Raw genomic sequence first — 20,383 nt, forward strand, 5'->3', positions numbered from 1 at the left:
TGTTCCCTGTTTTTATGTTTAAAACCTCTGTGCTATCTGCTGTTTGAAATACACATGCATTTGTTATTTTATCTCAAGGATAGCTTGGTCTTGAAATGAATACTTTTTAAAAGACTTTTATTTGGAGAAATGGTTTCAGACTAAACAACTTGAAAAACTCCATGAAAGAACTCTTATGCTTATTTGGGCATTTTAAGCAGTGTGTGTACATTCTGAACAGCTTTTTGGACTGTTTTGTCAAAGCCCATGTATCTTTTTTCTTAGTGAAATGCTGCCATTGCTTTACCTGGTCTGTTATAAAACGTTTGTAGAAACCTTCCTGAAGGGAAGTGGATCTGTCAGTGAACTGTGACTGTAGAACTAGATGTCTAAAGGATAAGTAAGCGCCTTGTGCTGGGATAGGAAAGCATTCTAGTGCTGTGTACACAAGCCAAGGGGACATTGGGTGTCAGGAGCCCTACCCCACTCTGGCCAACCACAGGTCTGTTAGTTTCTCTCTGCAGAGCCTTGCCCAGTGCTCTTGTACTTCTCGTACCTCTCAGTTTATACCAAAGACAGTATTGTATGTTGCTCTCTTAGCAGGATCACCACTAGAATTAAGCACCACTCTGAGTTCGTGGGAGGCCATGATAATCAAGCCTGAGTTCTCAAGTAGTTTTCTGCTCCTCCTCAGGACAGGACATCTTCCCTTGCTTCCTGCCCCATTTTCTTATCATTCTATTGGTGTCATCTTCTTGCCCTTTTAGAAATGCTGGCTCCTCATCCTTCACTGCTTGCTTGCTTTTTCCCTCTTACTTAAGAGCCTTAGGTCTAAGTGCATATGTGTGTGTGCCATCTTGTGAAAGTAAAATGTCAGCTGTAATCATTGCTTAGCACATTTTCCTTCAGTCATGGTTATAGGTTTGTTGAGACAGAATATTTACAGAATACAGTTCATATATATGCTTTATGTTCATGTATAGATGTTGTAGATAAAGTTTGACTAAAGAGAAACAGTAAAAAACTAGCCCACACCTTGCTAAAATTAAGGCAAATTAGATAGTTTCTTTTATCAGTGCTAGCTATCAAGTATTAAACATTTTCATTATTCAAAGTTTATGAACCTAAACTTAAAGATGACTTTTGGCCTTCTGAGCTTAAGTTGCTCAATGTTTAAAAAAATAGGTTGTATTACAGCACTGTAACAGCATTGTTTGCTTCAAGACTATTTGATAGGCAAAGTCACAATTTTAATATGACAGTTACTGAGTATTTAGACCATTTTCTAAGTAGAGAGAAAAAAATTGCGAATTCGACAGGCCTCTCAAGAGTTAAAATGGCAAACATGCCCTCAACGAATAACTATTTAAACTGGGTAGGCTAGAAAGGAGCTTAAGTTTTGAGTTACATGGTTCAGCTTAGTTTCTAACTTTTGTGAATTTTAAATTCCCAGCGCTGCCCTTTGATGCGATTTTCTTTAATTTCAGCAAGATGAGTATCACATGGTTCACCTGGTATGCACCTCTCGGACTCCTCCCACTTCTCCAAAACCCAGTCCCAGCCAAGAAAGTCCGGAAACACTGGCATCCAGCAGCAGTTCTGTGAGTTGTTTCCGGAGGAAGTTTTTCTGATTCTAAAAGTAAATAGAGGCTGGGGTGAATTCAATGGCCCTATTCTACTGCTTAGCATGGGAGAAGCCAGTTCGATTCCCAGCACTGCCAGAGACAAACTGGCAAAGCTTAAATGGAAAATGGAACTGGTGGAACTTGGGGGTTTTGAGATTGCATTTTGAACAACTAGAGTAAAGCATTAATTTTGTTTTTTGTTTTTTGTTTTTTTGGTCCTGGGCCTTGAACTCAGGGCCTGGGCACTGTCCTTGGGCATCTTTTGCTCAAGGCTAGAGTCATATCTCCACTTCTGACTTTTTTTTTAGTTTAATGAAGATAAAAGTCTCAGAGGCTTCAGCTAGTGCTGGCTTCAAACCACAATCCTCAGGTTTCAGCCTCCTGAGTAGCTAGGATTACCGGTGTAAGCCATTACTGTCTGGATGAAATTTTGTTTTAAATGTTTAATATACAAGGTTATCTTGTGGGCACTTTTTTGGTTGGGTGTTTTTTTTTGTTTTGTTTTGTTTGTTTGTTTGTTTTTTTTGCATATGTGTGTGTGTCCTAGTCTATGGTTTGAACTTAGAGACTGGGCACTGTCCCTGAGCTTTTGTGTTCAAGACTAGCATTGTACTACTTGATCTACAGCTCTGCTTCCACACAAGGCCATCTTGAAGTCTGTTTATCATAAGTTATAATTTGCGGAGTGGCAGATTAGCAATACAGCCAGTTTCTACAGGATTCATTACTGAAGTACTCAGAAGACAGGATTATGATATGCATGTATAATATAATGTAGGTTTTCAGACCAGTGAAATGTTTTATTTATATAGTATGTTTTAACCAACATGTTTTATTGATATAGATTATATGTTTTATATAGTATGTTGTATATAGTATATATAGTAGTAGTATGTAAAGTATGTTAAATATACAGTATGATGTATCCAAGGTGGATTAAATTATGTAAATGCTAAGTTTCCCAAGCATTCTTAAGGTAGATTACTTGCTCAAAGGCTTCTTTTGTGTAATCACTGCAGTTGGGCAAGGGGAAGAATTAATTATCAGTGCACTTACCTTTTCAGCACTTGAATGTTCATCTTTTCCTTGCTTTATTTGTCTAAAATTGTTTTAGACATTTTCTGTACTGGTTGAACTTTTTTGTGTGTGGTCATGAGGCTTGAACTTGGGGCATGGGGGATGTCCCTGAACTCTTATTTTTTTGCTCAAGGCTAATGCTCTAGTGCACTTTGAGCCACAGCTCCACTTCTGGTTTTCTGGTGGTTAATTGGAGACAAAAGTCTCATGGACTTTCCTGTCCAGGCTGACTTGCACTGCAATTCTTAGATCTCAGCCTCCTGAGTAGCTAGGATTACAGGCGTGAGTCATTGGTGCCTGGCTCAGTCTCTATATTTTAAAGACATGAACCTCAATCTTTTTATGTTACTTTTATTTCCATTAAGTTTTTACATGACAAATTTGGAGGTGGCAGGATTGGGAGTAGTAGAAACTTGTTTTAAATTTCTTGGAAACACAGGGAACTTTCATTATAAGTATGCTTTCCTTCTTGCCCGGAATCTATATCAAAACTAAGGAAGGATAAGAAGCAGAAATGCTTACTAGTTGAAAGATCTTTCAATAGTTACTTCCAATAGTTTCTTCAAGAAACCTGATTCTCGTGCTTTCCTAGCTATTTGGGGGGGTAGAGATCTGAGGATCGGTGTTCAAAGCCAGTGAGTGAGACTCCTATCTCTTTTCTGGCAAAAAGCCAGAAGTGAGCTGTGACTCAAGTGATAGAGCACCAGCCTTGAACAAAAGAGCTCAGAGACAGCGCCCAGGCACTGAGTTCTCCAGTGTTTATGTACACACATGCACACACGTGCACTCGCGCACGTGGAAAACCTGATCCTCCCATTACTGTATTTAATCAGAATAGCCTACATGCTAAATGTTTAGAACCAGGAGCAGAACTTTAGCTCCAGCAACTGAAGCATGTTTTGTGTGTTTCCTACCTTGACATGAGTATGTTCAAATACTGAATTGGCATAAAGATTTGTGTGTTGCATTTGGACTTGACCTGATGGATTTGCCCAGTGTCCCTTGGCTATGACTTGTGTCATTAGCACATGTGCTTACTTTGTTCAGTGTTGTGAAAATCTGAACAATATCAAAGAAAATTTAAGTTCAATTCCATTAGAACTTTCATAGCTCAGAAATTTCAGAGGGATTTGAAATTGTTGCCTAATGTTACCTAATAAGGAAGTTACCTAATAAGACCAGAAATCATTAGTTCATTAGTTGTAGGGAAACCAGACTGTCTGCACAGCCTGGTAGTCAGGTTTTCTTCTATAAATCATGTTAATGTATTCCATATTGTGATGGTCTGTTTACTACGCTAGCCTGCCCTAAAACAGTGTTTCCTAGCTTATGTTCTGGAGATTTAGACTCTTTAGCAAGATTTTTTTTTTTTTGGTCAGTCATGGGGCTTAAACTCTGGGCCTGGGCACCGTCACTGCATTTTTCAGCTCAAGGCTAGTGCTCTGCCACTTGAGCCACAGCACCACCTCCAGTTTTCTGGTGGTTAATTGGAGATAAGAGTTTCACAGACGTTCCTGTCTGGGCTGGCTTTGAACTGTGACCCTCAGAGCTCAGCCTCCTGAGTAGCTAGGATTACAGGCATCAGCCATCAGCCACTGGTGCCTGGCTTTTAGCAAGATTTTTGATTTCTTTTTTTGTGTAAAGTCACATCTTACAGAAAACTTTTTTTAGTTTTTCAAGAGCCTCTACTGGGCTTTTTACCCAGCAGGACTTAGTAAAGAGACGTCCTATCATGCAGAAAATAGAAAGCAATGTAGGCAAAATATAGTCTAAATGAAATTACAGAGATGTTACAATAATATTGCACCAGCTTTTGAAAGAGCGAACTAAATTGTCTATGAAATGTAATTATGTTTTACATTTACGCAGAATACTTGATAAATTATTCTTACTATTTATTTGTAAACCAAAGTTCATCTTACTCATAGCTTGAGTTAGTACCCAGTAACCCCTACAGCAGATTTCTGCCAGAACAATGAGTCCAACCTCCTTATCCCTTAGGTTTAAGGCTTCCGCTCCTGACTTGTTTGCTAATGCCCTGTTCTTCTGCTGCTCTGCAGATGTTAGGACCAGCATAAACATCTTCTAACAGCAACACTTTAGTCTTCCAGGAGTTAAGTGGTTTGCTAGTGAATCCTGAGTTGTTGATGTCCTTGGAGCACGAGAATTTAAAAAAAAATCCTGATTTGTTCACTTCATAAAAACTTTGTTGATGATACCTGTCTACTAAAATTTAGTGCCAAAAGGAATCTTAGTTCCATCTCCTTTTCTCCAGGAAAGCAGATGGGAGGTAGAATGAGCCTTCTTGCTTACATTCTTTTTACTATCAGAGGTGAGAGTGACATCTTCTAGATGTCTGGATTCTAGATCTTCCATCTCTGGTCACGTTCCTCAGTGTGTTTACCCAGGGATACTAGGAGCATGTCACATACTACCTGGCCTGGAGCGACTGTTTCAATGACTCCATGATGAGTAACACTTTTATGTTAGGCATCATGAAAGGTGTAATTTAATAGTACAACTTATCCTGCAATTTCTGTATGATGCTCTTGTTACCTTGTCTGGTAGATAATGAAGTGTTACTTAATAAAGCAGTTTTGATTTTCTCACCTTCCCCTCCCGCCCCAGTATTGGGGATTGAATTCAGGGCTTGACATTTTAGGCAGGTACTCCTTTTTATTTTTGTTTTGTTCATTTTTTATTTTTAAGATAGGTTTCATGTTTTGGCCCAGATTGGCCTGGACTGTGATCCTGTAATTCCCCACCTTCTGACGAGCTGGGATTATATCACTGCCATGCCTACCTTTTTGTTGTTGTTGTTCAGTCGTGGGGCTTGAACTCTGGGCCTTGGTGCTGTCCCTCAGCTCTTCAGCTCAAGGCTAATACTCTACCACTTGAGCCACAGCATCACTTCTGGTGTCTGGTTTATTGGAGATAAGAGTCTCAACGACTTTCCTGCCCAGGCTAGCTTTGAACCATGATCCTCGTATCTCAGCCTCCTGAATAGCTAGGATTACAGGCATGAGCCACGATTGCCTGGCTTGCCTACCTTTTTTTGAAGTGTGTGGGTGGGGGTGGAGGGGAATAGACTGTCACTAACTTTTGTCTGCACTGCCGTTCTATTTCTGCCTCCTGAGAAGCTGAGATTATAAGTGTAGGCTACCATGCCTAGCCTGATTTTCTGATCTTTGCAGTCATATTGAAATTTAAGTACCTATCATATTGAACATAAGATTCAAATAAGTTTCTGAAATTCAGAGGTTTTATGTATGCCACTGATACCAGGATTGTAATGAGTTAAATCTTGAAAAGATAATGACATTTTTGTTTGTAGAGTTCAGATCATTCAGGATCAACACCATCATCGTCCAGTCAGGAAACATTGTCTCTCACTGCTGCTGCCGCCACTGCCAGCTCGCCTCCAGAAGGACTGAGGCAGCGAGTCCTTGCACAAACACAGACCGATCCCGCGCAGAGTCCTCAGTTTCCCTATGTGATGCAAGGGTGGGTGGACCTGGGCTTTCTCTGGGGTGGGGATAGGCAGGGTGGGGGTGGGGTTGAAAGTCAGCTGTCTTGGATTTTACCATAGGACCTTTGAATTTACTTTGAAATTTAGCTTTTGCAGTTTGAGAATTAGTGGGCTGAGTAGGGCAGTTCTTCCCATAGCAGGTCGAGCCTCGGAGGCATCTAGCATACTTGCCAGTCTAAGGCCCGAGTAGTTGTCTGGGACTCTGGCAATGTACTAGGGCCCGTGGGTCTGAGTTTCTGCATCTCACAGACAGGTGCCCTGTGTTGCTGATGTTGGACCACACTTGGACTCACACACATCTAAGTAACTAGTTGTTTTTTAAAACTCAGTCCTGCTATAGAGCACGGTGTGGCCTGCTGGAAAGCAGGGTGTAGGAGGTGAGCCCTAGGACTCCTTAGGGATCTCTGATGAGCTGGGCTTGGTGGGGACTTGAATGGTGGTCAGGACAGGCCACTGAGTAGTGCCCAGGTCCTGTGTGCCCACCCCGAGCACTGCAGCCGAGGTTTCTGCAAGTGTTGTCTGAATTTTGGCATCAAATATGTTGATTGCTTTTGTTGTTGTTGTTACTTTCATTTATTATATTAGGAAAGTCTTTTTCCATCCAAAGATTTGGTAAATAATTCTAGTTTCTTCTTGATTATCTGTAGCTTAACTCCTAATGCTTTATTTAATCTAAGTTAAAATTTATTTGAATATATGGAATAAGGTGAAGCTACTACTCTCCCTACCAATTTGGGGATCATCTTTCCTGGCTCCAAATATTCCTTCCCTGTTCATCCTTCAGAATGCATTATGTTGTCATGTGATAGGTTCCCCTGATTTGTCTATTTCTGTGTATTTTAATAATTACTTTGTAAGTCAATATCCAGCAAATCCTTTGTGGTTTCTGGAGACTGCTTAGGGCAGAGCACCCTGTCTGAAGGACAGCAGAGACTTGGGGCAGGTCAGCCTGGTCTGCAGGGTGCTTTATCCCTGATTTGGCCCAGTAGTTTTTCACTTCTGGGAGAAAAGGGAGGAAGTGGATGGGTCAGAACCACCTGGGGCAGCTCTTCTATTGTCAGTGACTTACATTCTGGACTGAAGTACTTTGAGGCGGGAAGCCATGGAACTTTTAAAAGTGATTATCCATGGCTTCTCTTCCCTTGACTTCACAGCCTTCCCCCTTTGCACATGACATGATAGATTGTATGAGGTTTTTGTGGAGGGCGGTGATCCATAGGGTCTACTTCTAGGTGGAAGTGTTTTTTCCTAGTCAAGAATACTAACAAAATTTAAAATAGACTCTTGGATTATCTTCTTTCTGTTAATACCTGACTTAAAAAGTTTTCAGATTTCTTTTTTTTTTTTTTTTTGTCTTTTCTTTTTTGGTACTGGGGATAGAACACAGGACATTGCACTTGCTAGGCAAGCGCTTTGCCACTGAGCTACATCCCAGCCCTCAGATTTCTTTAAAGATGCATTAGCCACTCTGGAGGAGTCCTCTCTGCTTGTCCTTTGTTGAGTATGTGAGAGAGCTTGGTTGTAGGCAGAGTTGTGCTCAGGAGGCAGAAGGGTTTGGAGGAGAGAGCACCCTGTAATAGATGATGCTTAGGTGCCTTGTGTGGAGTGTTGAAAATACCTGTTGTTGCCTTACTATAGCACCACCACATTGGTGTCCAGGCTGTGTTGCCACAGTTGTCCCGATGCATGTGAATTTCTTCAGTTCTGTGTCATACAACTAGGAGCCATGGTCAGAGGGAGGGCCTGGGGGAAATAGATGTAAACTCCTAACACTGTTGACCACAGAGTGACCACCTTCTAAGGCAGATAGCATGAAGTTAGATGAAGCTTCATCAGAGCTGTACCAATTGAATAGAATTTTAGTCTGCTTTCAAAGGTGTGCATAAACATGTCCTGCTACTCTTACCTACAGATTTTTGAAATATTTATTTTTATTTTATGACTATTTAGCTATTAAACTTTTAATAATATTTGATTACTAATGTCATTTGGCTAACTCCTTTTCTCAAAACATTTGGTCATGAAGTTTTTCTTGGGACTTGGGACCTTATGGAGAATGAAAGTGTATAGGGTTTTCTAAGAAGTGGACAGGACAGGAGAAGGGCAGGAAAAGGAGCGGGAGAGGGAAGAGAGGGAGAGAGAGACTTCCTGCTTTCTTGGTACACACCCTGCTCTGTCTACTATATATGGAGACCAGGGCTAACTTAGATTAAAAATGCTGTCTTAAGCCGGGCGCTGGTGGCTCACGCCTGTAATCCTAGCTTCTCAGGAGGCTGAGATCTGAGGATCGCCGTTCAAAGCCAGCCCGGGCAGGAGAGACCATGAGACTCCTATCTCCAATAAATCACCAGAAAACCGGAAGTGGCGCTGTAGCCTAAGTGGTAGAGCGCTCGCCTTGAGCTGAAGAGCTGAGGGACAGCGCCCAAGCCCAGAGTTCAAGCCCCACGACCGACAAAAAAAAAAAAAAAAAAATGCTGTCTTACTCCAGGAAGCTCGAAAGTAATCATTGTTCCTTTCAGTAAGTTAAAAAAACATTCTGTTAGAGTGGGCTAGTTAAAAAACGAAAATGTTGAGCAAAGCTTTCCCCTTGTGAGGCACTGAACATCCTCCTTCATTCTCCCCTGCAGGAATGTGGACAACCAGCTTCCTGGGCAAGCTGCCCCTGCAGGGCTCCCAGCCTACCCTGCCTTCAGCCCCCTGCACATGCTGTGGTGGCACCAGCTGTACGCGCGCCACTACTACCTGCACTAGTGAGTCCTAGGGACCCACGGGGGCTATGAGGGATGCATAGGGGTCTGCCAGGGGACTTGGGCACCCTGGGCAGTGGGCTCAGTGAACCCTCTTCAGTTACGTGGCTAAAGGAAATGTGCCCATAACTACTTTATGTCCACTAGTGCTGCTCCCCCTGGCATAGTTACAGTTGTGTAAACTTGAGGCAGGCCTAGAGTTCTGCTGCAAGGCAGCCAATGAGTGGAAGAGGAGAGGAGGGACCCCAAGAGTCCCCACGGAGCAGGGAGGGATAACACCAAGTGGCCCCCCCGCTCTGTGGGCCCGGACATTCTGCACACTGACCAGGATGACCTCTTTGGTCATCCCCCTGAAGATCTTTCCCCGTCCTTCATATCTAGTTCACCTGTCTCTCTCTGATCACTACATTTTTACTAAACACAGCAATCCCTGCTCGATGCCTTCCCATCTCTCACTTTCACCGTGGGCACAGACCCTGGCACATCCCCCAGACATGCTCTGACAGACTCATCTGCTATGGTCATACTGCTTGCTGCCTTCACCTTCCTGGCTTTGTCCTGGGTCTCTGCTCAGTTCTTGGAACCCTTTCCACAAATGCACTGCACCAAACGTGGCTTCTTCAGTATACCAAGCACTTCTCTGTCCCGTTCTTTGCCAGTGACACCCCTCCTTCAACTGCTAGGTCTGCTCTTGACTTTGTCAGCTTCGATTCTGGCTCTTGATAGCTTTGAACTCAGCAGCTTCCAAAGGTGAGAACACAGAGGTGCCATTCATTCTGTGTCCTTCCAGAATTTTTCCTGTATCTTTCTCACTTTTAGTCCATGTTGCTTCAGTAGCATTCTCTCACTACCAGCCAGCTAACCTACACTGGTAGCTAACGCGTGCTCTCTCTCTCTCTCTCTCTCTCTCTCTCTCTCTCTCTCTCTCTCTCTCTCTCTCTCTCTCTCTCTCTCTCTCTCTCTCTCTCTCTCTCTCTCTCTCTCTCTCTCTCTCTCTGCTGGCTAAACACACACACTCATGGCTAAGAACTTCTCCATCCCAATCCTTCCCATTACAGTGAAGGCTAAATCCTTCTCCTTCTCCAGTCCTTCCCATCCACTGTGAAGGGTAAATCCTTCTCTTTTTCCAGTTCTTCCCATCCATGGTGAAGGCTAAGTCCTCCTCCTTCTTGAGTTCTTCCCATTGACAGCGAAGGCTAAGTCTTTCTCCTTCCCCAGTCCTTCCCATCCATGGTGAAGGCTAAGTCCTTCTCCTTCCCCAGTCCTTCCCTCCATGGTGAAGGCTAAGTCCTTCTCCTTCCCCAGTCCTTCCCATCCATGGTGAAGGCTAAGTCCTTCTCTATCCCCAGTTCTTCCCATTGACAGCGAAGGCTAAGTCCTTCTCCTTCCCCAGTCCTTCCCATCCATGGTGAAGGCTAAGTCCTTCTCCATCCCCAGTTTTTCCCATTGACAGCGAAGGCTAAGTCCTTCTCCATCCCCAGTTCTTCCCATCCATGGTGAAGGCTAAGTACTTCTCCTTCCCCAGTCCTTCCCATCCATGGTGAAGGCTAAGTCCTTCTCCTTCCCCAGTCCTTCCCATCTATGGTGAAGGCTAAGTACTTCTCCTTCTCCAATCCTCTTGTCCATGGTGAAGGCTAAGTCCTTCTCCTTCTCGAGTTCTTCCCATTGACAGCGAAGGCTAAGTCTTTCTCCTTCCCCAGTTCTTCCCATCCATGGTGAAGGCTAAGTACTTCTCCTCTTCCAATCCTCTTGTCCATGGTGAAGGCTAAGTCCTTCTCCATTCCCAGTCCTTCCCATCCATGGTGAAGGCTGAGTCCTTCTCCTTCTCCAATCCTCTTGTCCATGGTGAAGGCCAAGTCCTTCTCCATCCCCAGTCCTTCCCATCCATGGTGAAGGCTAAGTCCTTCTCCATCCCCAGTTCTTCCCATCCATGGTGAAGGCTAAGTCCTTCTCCTTCTCCAATCCTCTTGTCCATGGTGAAGGCCAAGTCCTTCTCCATCCCCAGTCCTTCCCATCCATGGTGAAGGCTAAGTCCTTCTCCATTCCCAGTCCTTCCCATCCATGGTGAAGGCTAAGTACTTCTCCATCCCCAGTTCTTCCCATCCATGGTGAAGGCTAAGTCCTTCTCCTTCTCCAATCCTCTTGTCCATGGTGAAGGCCAAGTCCTTCTCCATCCCCAGTCCTTCCCATCCATGGTGAAGGCTAAGTCCTTCTCCATCCCCAGTTCTTCCCATCCATGGTGAAGGCTAAGTCCTTCTCCTTCTCCAATCCTCTTGTCCATGGTGAAGGCTAAGTCCTTCTTTCTTCAGTCCTTGTAAAGCTAGCCTGCTTGGGGACTGCATGTGTTCATGTGCTCACTCTCAAAAGCACTGATTCAACAGCCTGTGGCCTTATCTGTCACCATGGTAACACACATGATTTCCACCATTTGAGTGACTGCTTTGTGTTTAGACTTCTGCTGGATGCTTTCCACCTTTTGTCCCATTCCTAACCATTGTGAGGCCATGTAAGAGCTTATGGTGATTTCCTGCTAAGTCTTGAAGTCTTACATGGACTAAGTCTTGCAGTCTTATGTGGACTTGTAGTCTTTTGTACATCATTTAATTTCTGAGCATCAGGCTCGCCCCCATGTTTCAGAGTAGCCAGGGGACACTAGAATCCCTGTGTGGACACAAGGCTTAATGTAGACCTGGGAAACACTGCTTTGTGTTCTATGCTATTTCGATAAACATTAATTGTAGAAAAGTTTATATAGCAATGTGTAGCAGTAACACTAATCCTGGTCTGCATCATGTGCCTATTCATAAAATTACATACTCCACAGCTAGTCCCCTCCCACTGGGTAATTTAAAGCAAATCCCAGCTAGATTATTAACATTTTGCTGGGAACTTCATAAAAGGAAAATTTGTTTTGACTTTTAAGTGATCACATTATAAGAATCAGGACCACAATTTTTTTTTTTAAGTTGACAAGGACTAAGTGGTTCCCAAGTGGAGTGCTCAAAAACTCCACTTGAGGCTTGGCTAATTGAGATATGTTTACTACTTTAAATATGAGTCCAAATCATCTGTTACTGATAATAGATACAGACCAGTCTTTCAAAACCTGGGTCTGAGAGAAAGTGGGTGATCTTGGGGTGTCACCCCATATGACATGGCAGCAGTAGCAATGGTTATAGAGTCTCTCCTGCCAAGGGGCAGGTAGAGGGGCATCATAACTTCCAAGGCTACACGCCGGTGGGAAGTGGGTATGTGTTTTGTTACAGACCACATGATTTTGCAGGCCTTACACAGCACAGAGGCCCAGTGTTCTCACCCCTGGGAGGGGACTGAAGGAGAGAGAAGAGTGTGCATGTGGCTGTTCTTATTCCCTTCTTGCCCCATCATCCTGCACACAGGCTGGGGTACTACTCTCTTTTCTGAGCCAGCCTATGGTTGTTGTTCCATACCTTCTGTCCTCCTCTCCATCCAGGCAGGGAACACCTGAGCTGTCTGCCCCTTAGTCCTGACTGCACTTTTCAACTGGAATTCTTGCTTGCTTAAGAGATGTGGGCAGGAGTCAGGATATCCCATGTTAGCTTTACAAAAATTACTCGACTCCCCAGACATTTTTTAAAAACAAGAGATGGTAAATAAAGTATTTTTAATGTTCTTTTTGGTGAACTTTTCAGTCAAGCTGCAATTTCTGCTCAGGCCACATCTAATGCCAGCCCAGTCCCACCCACTGCATCGCCGCCTCTCAACCTGGCCCATGGTCCTGGAGAGGAGCCCCCGCCAGCTGCAAACCTGGGGGCCCAGGATGATCGCCCCATGAATGAGAACATGCAGATGAATGCGCAGGGTGGCCCCGTGCTGAATGAGGATGACTTCAACCGGGACTGGCTAGATTGGGTGTACACCTTCTCGCGGGCCGCCATCCTGCTCAGCGTTGTGTACTTCTATTCTTCCTTTAGCCGGTTCATCGTGGTCATGGGCGCCATGCTGCTAGTTTATTTGTAAGTGATACTCATGAACTCTTCCTGCTCCCCTTACATTGCTTTCTAAAAGTGAAAGGCATAAATAGGGTGGGTGGGTTGTAAATAATGGCATTCATGTCTGACATCCTGGCAGGGGCAGGTTATCTTGAGTAATCTTGAAAAGCTGACTTTTTTTTGTTGTTATTGTCAGTTGTGGGGCTTAAATTTAGGGCTTATATGCTGTCCCTGAGCCTCATTGTGCTCAAGGTTAGTACTGTACCACTTGAGTCACAGCATCACTTGTGGTTTTTGAGTGATTAATGAGATAAGAGTCTCATGGGGACTTTTATGCCCAGGCTGGCTTTGAACCACGATCCTCAGATCTCAGCCTCTTGAGTAGCTATGATTATAGTTGTGAGCCACCGGCACTCGGCCAAAGCTGACTTTTTGTTTGCTACATTTTTATATAAGTCCGATCATTAATTCAGTGAGCCGTGGGGTTGTGACTCTGAACTTGAAGTCTATGATGGGCCCTCGTGTAGGTCTTCTTAATTGTGCTTCTTGGTAGAAAGTTCTGTAGATGTACCTCATACTTTTCCTAGTTTTCTGATTTCCTCTGCCTCCTCCTCTCCAAGAGGCAAGCCAATAGCAAATTGTCTTTCATTTTGAAAATACCACAGAAAGACCAGTCATGTGGAAACCAGTCAAGCCCACAGTAGAGTTTTTGATTCAAGTGGGGTTTCATTTGCTCGTACTTCATAATTAGTTTTCTAGTGAGAAGAAATTTGGGGTTTTTGTGGGTTTTTTTTCTCTTTTGGTAGTTCAGTCATTTTTCTCCTGTAGAATACTGATTTTCTAGCATTACAAAGAAAACTAGTTATGGCTTCTTTTTTCTTGTCTTTGTTTTACTGAGCAGACACCAAGCCGGATGGTTTCCTTTCAGGCAAGAAGGAGGTCAGCAGCAGGCTCCCAATGATGTCAGAGCAAATGACCAGAGGCAGAACGCGAACAATGTAGAGCTGGAGGAGATGGTATGTGTGGCATAGTAGATTTTATCATAGTGTCATGCCTGTAATCCCTGCTACTCTGGAGGTAGAGCTCTGAGGACCTCAGTTTGATGCCAGCCTGGGCAGGAAAGTCAATGAGACTCTTATCTCTAATTAACTAACAAAAAGCCAGAAGTGGAGCTGTGGCTCAAGTGGTAGAGCACCTTGAGCAAAAAATTTCAAGGACAAGGCCCAGGTTGAGTTAAAGCCCCCCAACACACACACACACGCACGCACGCACGCACGCACGCACGCACGCAAGTCAATGAGACTCTTATCTCTAATTAACCAACAAAAAGCCAGAAGAGGAGCTGTGGCTCAAGTGGTAGAGCACCTTGAGCAAAAAATTTCAAGGACAAGGCCCAGGTTGAGTTAAAGCCCCCCAACACACACACATACACACACACACACACACGCACACACACTCTCTCTCTCTCTCCCTCTCTCCCTCTCTCCTTCTCTCTCTCTCTCTCCCTCTCTCCCTCTCCCTCTCCCTCTCCCTCTCCCTCTCCCTCTCCCTCTCTCTCTCTCTCTCTCTCTCTCTCTCTCTCTCTCTCTCTCTCCCTCTCCCTCCCGATGCCATCAGCCCCTAGACAGGGATATGTGATGAGGGGGCTGGGCTGCTGCATGCAAGGCTGCTAAGGCGTGCTGGTGCTTTTAGCTGGGAGAAGTCACGTACAGACTTGATCACACCCTGGTGTATAAGGAGGAGGAGTTGGCAGTGTGAGTAATAGTGTTCTGAGGGAGATTGCACATGGTGAGACATTGTATGGTCATGACACCAACCATCACTGACAGGGAGAGTGTGTCCCATCACAATGGCAGTTAACTCCATTAAACTTAGACACCATGCAATTTTAACGGCCGTGTATCTACATTTTTTACATTTCTCTGCCTCCTCCTGAAAGAACTAGGCTCTGGCTGCAGAATGTGGCTGATGTGGGGTCTCTGAGCATGTGTGTGGCTGGTTGGGGGAGGGGGGGTCTCTGAGCATGGGTGTGGCTGGCAGGGGTCTCTGAGCATGTTTCTGGTCTATTCATAGGAGCGCCTCATGGATGATGGGCAGGAGGATGAGAGTGGAGAAGATGCAGGCGACGATGCCAACGCAGGGCCGAGGCCTGGGCTTGTGGCCTCAGCCTGGTCATTCATCACCACCTTCTTCACCTCACTGATCCCAGAGGGGCCGCCCCAGGTGGCCAATTAGACATGAAAACAGTGCCAGCCGCCAAGGAGGGTCTGAGTTTAGGAAAGCTGTTTAATAAGAGTGCAATTTCAAAACTGGAAACCTTTCTCTCGACCATCATGTACACAGGCATTCTTTTCTTTGAGCTTCTCAAGCATATGAATATTTTAAGCACAAATGGACTAGTTAGTGTGTGGTTTTTTTTTTTTTTAAGGTCCTAACACAACAAGCATAACAGCGTTGGTCTTCCAGGGTGTGTTCCTTTCACTGTGCGTGGTGTGCTCATATAGAGCTCTGCAACTCCTTTCTTTAAAGAGCTGCTTCATCTCTAAATGTCCACAGCTAGGAGCCCAGCCCTGCAATGTGTAATTTGAATAAATATATCTATTTTCTGTGAATTACTCCTGAAAGTTTTAAACAGAATGACCTCATAGTTTTTAATAAAGAATATTATTTACCTAAAATGTGCTAGTAGCATCTTGCCCAGCCATAAAGCAATAAACTTCTCAATAATCTTAATTTTTGACATTTGAATAAAAGATGAAATACTTGGTATTTTATGGACATGTATCCCATCGGTTGGAATGCATACCTTGAAAGAATAAAAGGCAGCTCTTCAGTGGAATTAACAGTGATACAAAAAAAAAAAGTTTGATACAGGCAGCACTTTTATAAAAATATGCTGGAAATCACTCCCTGTAATTTTTTAAATAAAATGTCACTTACAAATTATAGTAAACAGTGTTACAGGCTATTTGTTCAAATCTTAGTACCCCAGTTTATGTGTAGGAGTCTTCCAAGTCTTGCAGGACCCTTGTGGTCTCCTCCAACCTTGGGGACTCCTCTTGGTTCTTGGGTTCCCTGAGCTGGCCCAAACTCTGCACAGGTGAGATTAGAGCAAGGACAGGGCTGGGGAGAAGGCAGGGACAGCCGTCACTCACTCCTGTCGATGCTGTGGAATTCTTAGGCTCTCAGCACAGGCTGTCCTCAGTGCCTGAGTTGCTTGGAAAGTGATGTAAGTTGGCTAGCTCCTCCGTACAGGAGCTGTACCAGTGTCACTCGAGGCAGCCTGGGAAGGGGCAGCCGTCCATTGTGTGACAGTCTGTGTCACCCGGCAGTAGCAGGTGGCATGTAGAAACACTTGAAGCCATAGCGCTGCTTCTCGAATGCATCTGCGGTGCAGCAATTGCAAGACCATTCTAAGATTGTGGGGCATGGGGTGACCCCACAGGTGTGTCCCAGAGCTCTCATAGGGGCTTAGGGCTGTCTTGGTGGCTAGGATTTGAGGAGCTGGGAAGCTTTTCTTGAGTCTGCTGAGGCTTTGGCCTTTATTCCCTTCCAGGACAAACCCCAGTGGCTGCATCTACATCTGCCTCTGCTTTACTCATGGGGGTCCCACTCTGGAGTCTTGAGGACCAGTCATAAGTCACATTAAAGCTATCTTCTGAGCTGGACACCAGTGGCTCATGTCTGTAATACTAGCTACTTAGGAGGCTGAGATCTGAGGACTGCAGTTCAAAACCAGCTCAGGTAGGAAAGTCCCTGTGAGACTCTTTCCAGTAACCACTCAAAAATCAAGTGGCACTGTGGCTCAAGTGGTAGAGCACTAGCCTTGAGCACAGAGGCTCAGGGACAGTGTCCAGGCCAAATTCAAACCCCACAACCAAAAACAAAAGAAACAATTTTCTAATTATGTCTCCACCATCTGAATACCCAACTAGTATAGTATGCTTTCCAAAACAAACCCACACCTGAACTGGGGCATGTGCTATGGGAAAAGCCACTGGAGGAGCAGGTGTAGGGGTCTCAGGTCTATACACTCCCACGGGGGGATAGGAGAGGCTACTGTCTGCTACATTGCCAGTTATGTGCTGGTACTTGGTCAGCTAGATGTTTTCTGGGTATAACTGATGCTCAGCTGTAGGTCATTTTTCCATTCCAGACTAAGCCTATCCCTTTAATATACATATTAAGCACATTTTAAATGAGAGAATGTGCTGGGAATGTCTGATGACAGAGCAAGGCCTGTGAATAGTGAGGAATTACTGGCCTGGTACTTCTTCCCAGTAAACCACAGTAGCCGGTCATGTCAGGAAATCTAACAGCATTTATTAAATCTTGGCCTGTTTTTGTTTTTGTGTTTTCCAGCTACTTGTCTATGACCTGGCTGTCATATATAGCTGCACTTCCTACTTTTAGCACTAGGTGGTGCTGTGGCACCACATCTGCAGCAGGTCCTAGGCCAAGGTTACTTTCTGAGCTTGATGCTGGCAGTGGGAGGTGTCACCTTACCTTACCCCAGAGGCTGCTGCACATGAGCTGGGATTTAGGCGGCTGGGACACAGGAGAAGCGAAAGAGTTGAGGCTTTAACATTGCATCTGTCTGTACTGCAGTGGGGGAAACCCTGCCTCCACGTAGCACCTCCCTATCCTCTCCTGGTTGCTTCTGGGGACTTCCTGGAGGTGGCAGGGACCTAGCTCCCAGGGTGAGAACCCAGGTACAGCTCTTTTCGGACAGCCCAGTAGTCACTAACGGTAAAGCAATCTTAGGAAAACTGCCCTGGAGATACTGTCATCTATCTTTGGGTTTTCAAAAGGGTCATGGTCATAAAAGACTCAGGAACTGCTGCCTCTGTGTCTCTGCTTTGGGGATAAGGAGGAGTCAAGGGAACCAGATGCAGAGCTGCCTGAGGATGCCTGTGGATTACTACTATACAGCAGCCTCCTGAATCTTGTCTGGTGGACATCCAGTGGATGGTCCACATGACAGTGCAGTCAGCGGTCCTGACACAGGTGCCCCCTGTGCCTTTGAGCACTCCTCTGCGACCTTGTTCCACGGCACCCAGAGAGGGCTCTTCGAATTCTCAGGGAAGCCAAAGCCAGATGGGACTTGGTTAGTTTGCCATCTTATCTTTTTAAAACCTTTTGAATGATGGTATTAACATTCTCTTTCACTTACACAGATTTATGCTTCTTAGCCGTTTTTACCTCTGAAGAAGAGCCAGGTAATGGGAGATGAGAGGCGGGAAGGGGGAACAGGACATCAGAGCAGAGCAGTGGGAAATCCTGTTAAAGGGCCCCAAGCAAGGCTACATCTGCCACCTCCTTTATGACAAGGATGAAGCCTCACTCACCCAGTCCTCGCCAAAGCAATGGAGAGGAGAAAGGTAACTAAAAAAACCTTGTATGCCCTTTAAATTTTTTTTATTTTTATTATCATTATAAAGGTGATGTATTAGGGCTGGGAAGGTGGCTCAGTGGAAGAGTGCTTGCCTACCAGGCTTGAAGCCCTGTGTTTGATTCCTCAGTACCACATACACAGAAAAAGCTGAAAGTGGCACTGTGGTTCAAGAGGTAGAGTGCTAGCCTTGAGCAAAAGAAGTTCAAGCACAGTGTCCAGGCCCTGAGTTCAAGCCCCAGCCCCAGCACTGGCAAATTTAAACAAAAAAGGTGATGTCTAAAGGGGTGACAGTTACCTAAGTCAGGTAAAGAGTATATTTCTTTCTGGACACTGTCACCCCTTCCCTTTCTCTCCCCTGGTTTTTCTCTCCCATCCCACCCTGTCCTGCTCCTTTCATGGTCACTCCAGGTCTTCACCTGTTCACACTCTTCGGTTAAACCTCCATGTTTTAAGTAGGAATTTTTTTTTTAATTTTTTTATTGTAAAGATACTATACAGAGGGTTACAGTTACATGAGTGAGGTAATGAGTACACTTCCTCTTGAGCATTGTTACCCCCTCCATTGTTTTCCCCCTACCATCCCCTCCCTCCCTCCCTCCCTTCCCCAAGGTTCTTTTTTTTTTTTTTTTTTGATTGTGATTAAGTGATTACTTAATTTCCGGTAATTCACAGTATTGTGGAATAATGATGCTTGTTTAAAGTCACAAGTTCATTCTAACTTTAAGCAGGAATGTTTTTAACTTCCTCGCAGTGATTTCTATGTCAGAGTGGAGGAATCTCAGATCACAGACACCAAACAGAAGGACAAGGCAGGAGAGTTGCCAGAAGGACCGAGAAAGGTCCAGATGGATGAATTTCAAGGAGCCTTTTCATCTAATGACAACAGATTTTGTTGAGATTATTGGTGAACAATTAATTATTCATGGCGGAGACATCCTGAAGACTCCTTTTTGTTTAAAGGCCTCTAAATGACTTAGACAGTTGGGTTAAGCTAGAAAAATAATGTGGAGAAAGAGACAAAGAAGGATTTTCATGATAATGACTTTTTCTGATATTTTCAAGATAAATACTAAGACTTGGTAAGTCAGTTATTCCAAAGGTGCCTGGGAAGACCAGAAGGAAGCAGGCGGAGAGCTTTGTGGAGACCACAGAAGGTTTATTCAGTTCTGTCATGGTTCCTCTTGGCTCCTTGGTTCCTTTAGGAGTCCCCTTGAGATGATGAGGAATTTATCATTTTGCTCCCAACCCTCTCTTCCAGTTCACAGGAGGTGCACACAGGATAGGTGTAGGTTCTATAAATCCCTAGCCTCCTGGGCCACGCTGTCTGCAAATGCCATAAATGGATGTGAGGTTGGAATTTCAATATGGGATCTATTGAAAACACCAAGTCAGAGATCTTGGGTGAAATAGGGAGGTGATGCTTACAGGACGTGTGTCAAATTAATTTAGGGGTTTTGCTCTGTGTTTGTATTCTTAACACGTAGCATAGAGCCTGGTACTTAGCAGGTGCTCAGTCAGTACTTGTTGAGAAGTGCTCAGATCGAAGTGATGAACCAGGCCAGAATATAACTCCAACCAGGAATCCCAGTGGGAGAGATGGGGGAAAGGGGTGGCGTGAGGTGGTACCCTATTGTGGAACTGTTTTCCAGTCTACTTGTGGGCAAGTGAAGGGCCAGGGTGGGCTCCTTAGGCCTGTGTAGTGGAATGATAGGGAAGGTGAGGCAGACAGGATGTGCTGGAGCTTGTTTTCTGGCTGGGTCCAAGACTGAACCACAGCAGGACTGAAGCATCTCACCATTTGCAGTAACCTCTACCACATGTAATAATCCACACACTGGTGGTCACACCTATCATCCTAGCTGCTCAGGAGGCCAAAATCTAGAGGACTGTAGTTCAAAGCTAACCCATGCAGAAATATCTGTGCAACTCCATTTCCAAACCAGCAAAAAGTTGGACTGGAGGCATGGCTCAAATGGCAGAGTGCAGGCTTTTCACTGGAGCAGGAAAGAAGGAGCTAATGAACAATGGATACAAACAAAGCAACACATTATCAAAAGGTA

General features: G+C 44.7%; 1 protein-coding gene and 1 long non-coding RNA gene across 4 annotated transcripts in view; both read left to right on the plus strand.

Annotated features, from left to right (window-relative positions):
* The window catches only part of Herpud2 (HERPUD family member 2), a 30,114-nt gene extending 14,233 nt beyond the window's left edge, over nucleotides 1-15,881 (plus strand). The window contains exons 3-8 of one of the 2 annotated variants that reach the window (XM_070014253.1): nucleotides 1,467-1,580; nucleotides 6,016-6,185; nucleotides 8,838-8,960; nucleotides 12,629-12,952; nucleotides 13,830-13,944; nucleotides 15,002-15,881. In XM_070014253.1, coding sequence (XP_069870354.1) covers nucleotides 1,467-1,580; nucleotides 6,016-6,185; nucleotides 8,838-8,960; nucleotides 12,629-12,952; nucleotides 13,830-13,944; nucleotides 15,002-15,163 — 1,008 coding nt within the window. In that variant the 3' untranslated portion in view covers nucleotides 15,164-15,881. The remainder of the gene's footprint in view (nucleotides 1-1,466; nucleotides 1,581-6,015; nucleotides 6,186-8,837; nucleotides 8,961-12,628; nucleotides 12,953-13,829; nucleotides 13,945-15,001) is intronic. The other variant, XM_070014254.1, reaches the window with a different exon arrangement.
* Nucleotides 15,882-16,486: 605 nt separating this feature from the next.
* On the plus strand, nucleotides 16,487-19,377 carry LOC138821787 (uncharacterized). Of its 2 annotated transcripts, none has more exons than XR_011370216.1 (3): nucleotides 16,487-16,672; nucleotides 18,106-18,309; nucleotides 19,052-19,377. It is a non-coding gene; the product is annotated as an uncharacterized lncRNA (long non-coding RNA). The 2 variants fall into 2 exon arrangements; XR_011370215.1 differs by having other exon boundaries at nucleotides 19,075-19,377.
* The last annotated feature ends 1,006 nt before the right edge of the window (nucleotides 19,378-20,383 follow it).

The sequence above is a fragment of the Dipodomys merriami genome, unplaced genomic scaffold (genome assembly GCF_024711535.1).
Source record: "Dipodomys merriami isolate MVZ:Mamm:240054 unplaced genomic scaffold, mDipMer1.0.p SCAF_94, whole genome shotgun sequence".
In the NCBI taxonomy this organism is placed as follows: Eukaryota; Metazoa; Chordata; class Mammalia; order Rodentia; family Heteromyidae; genus Dipodomys; species Dipodomys merriami.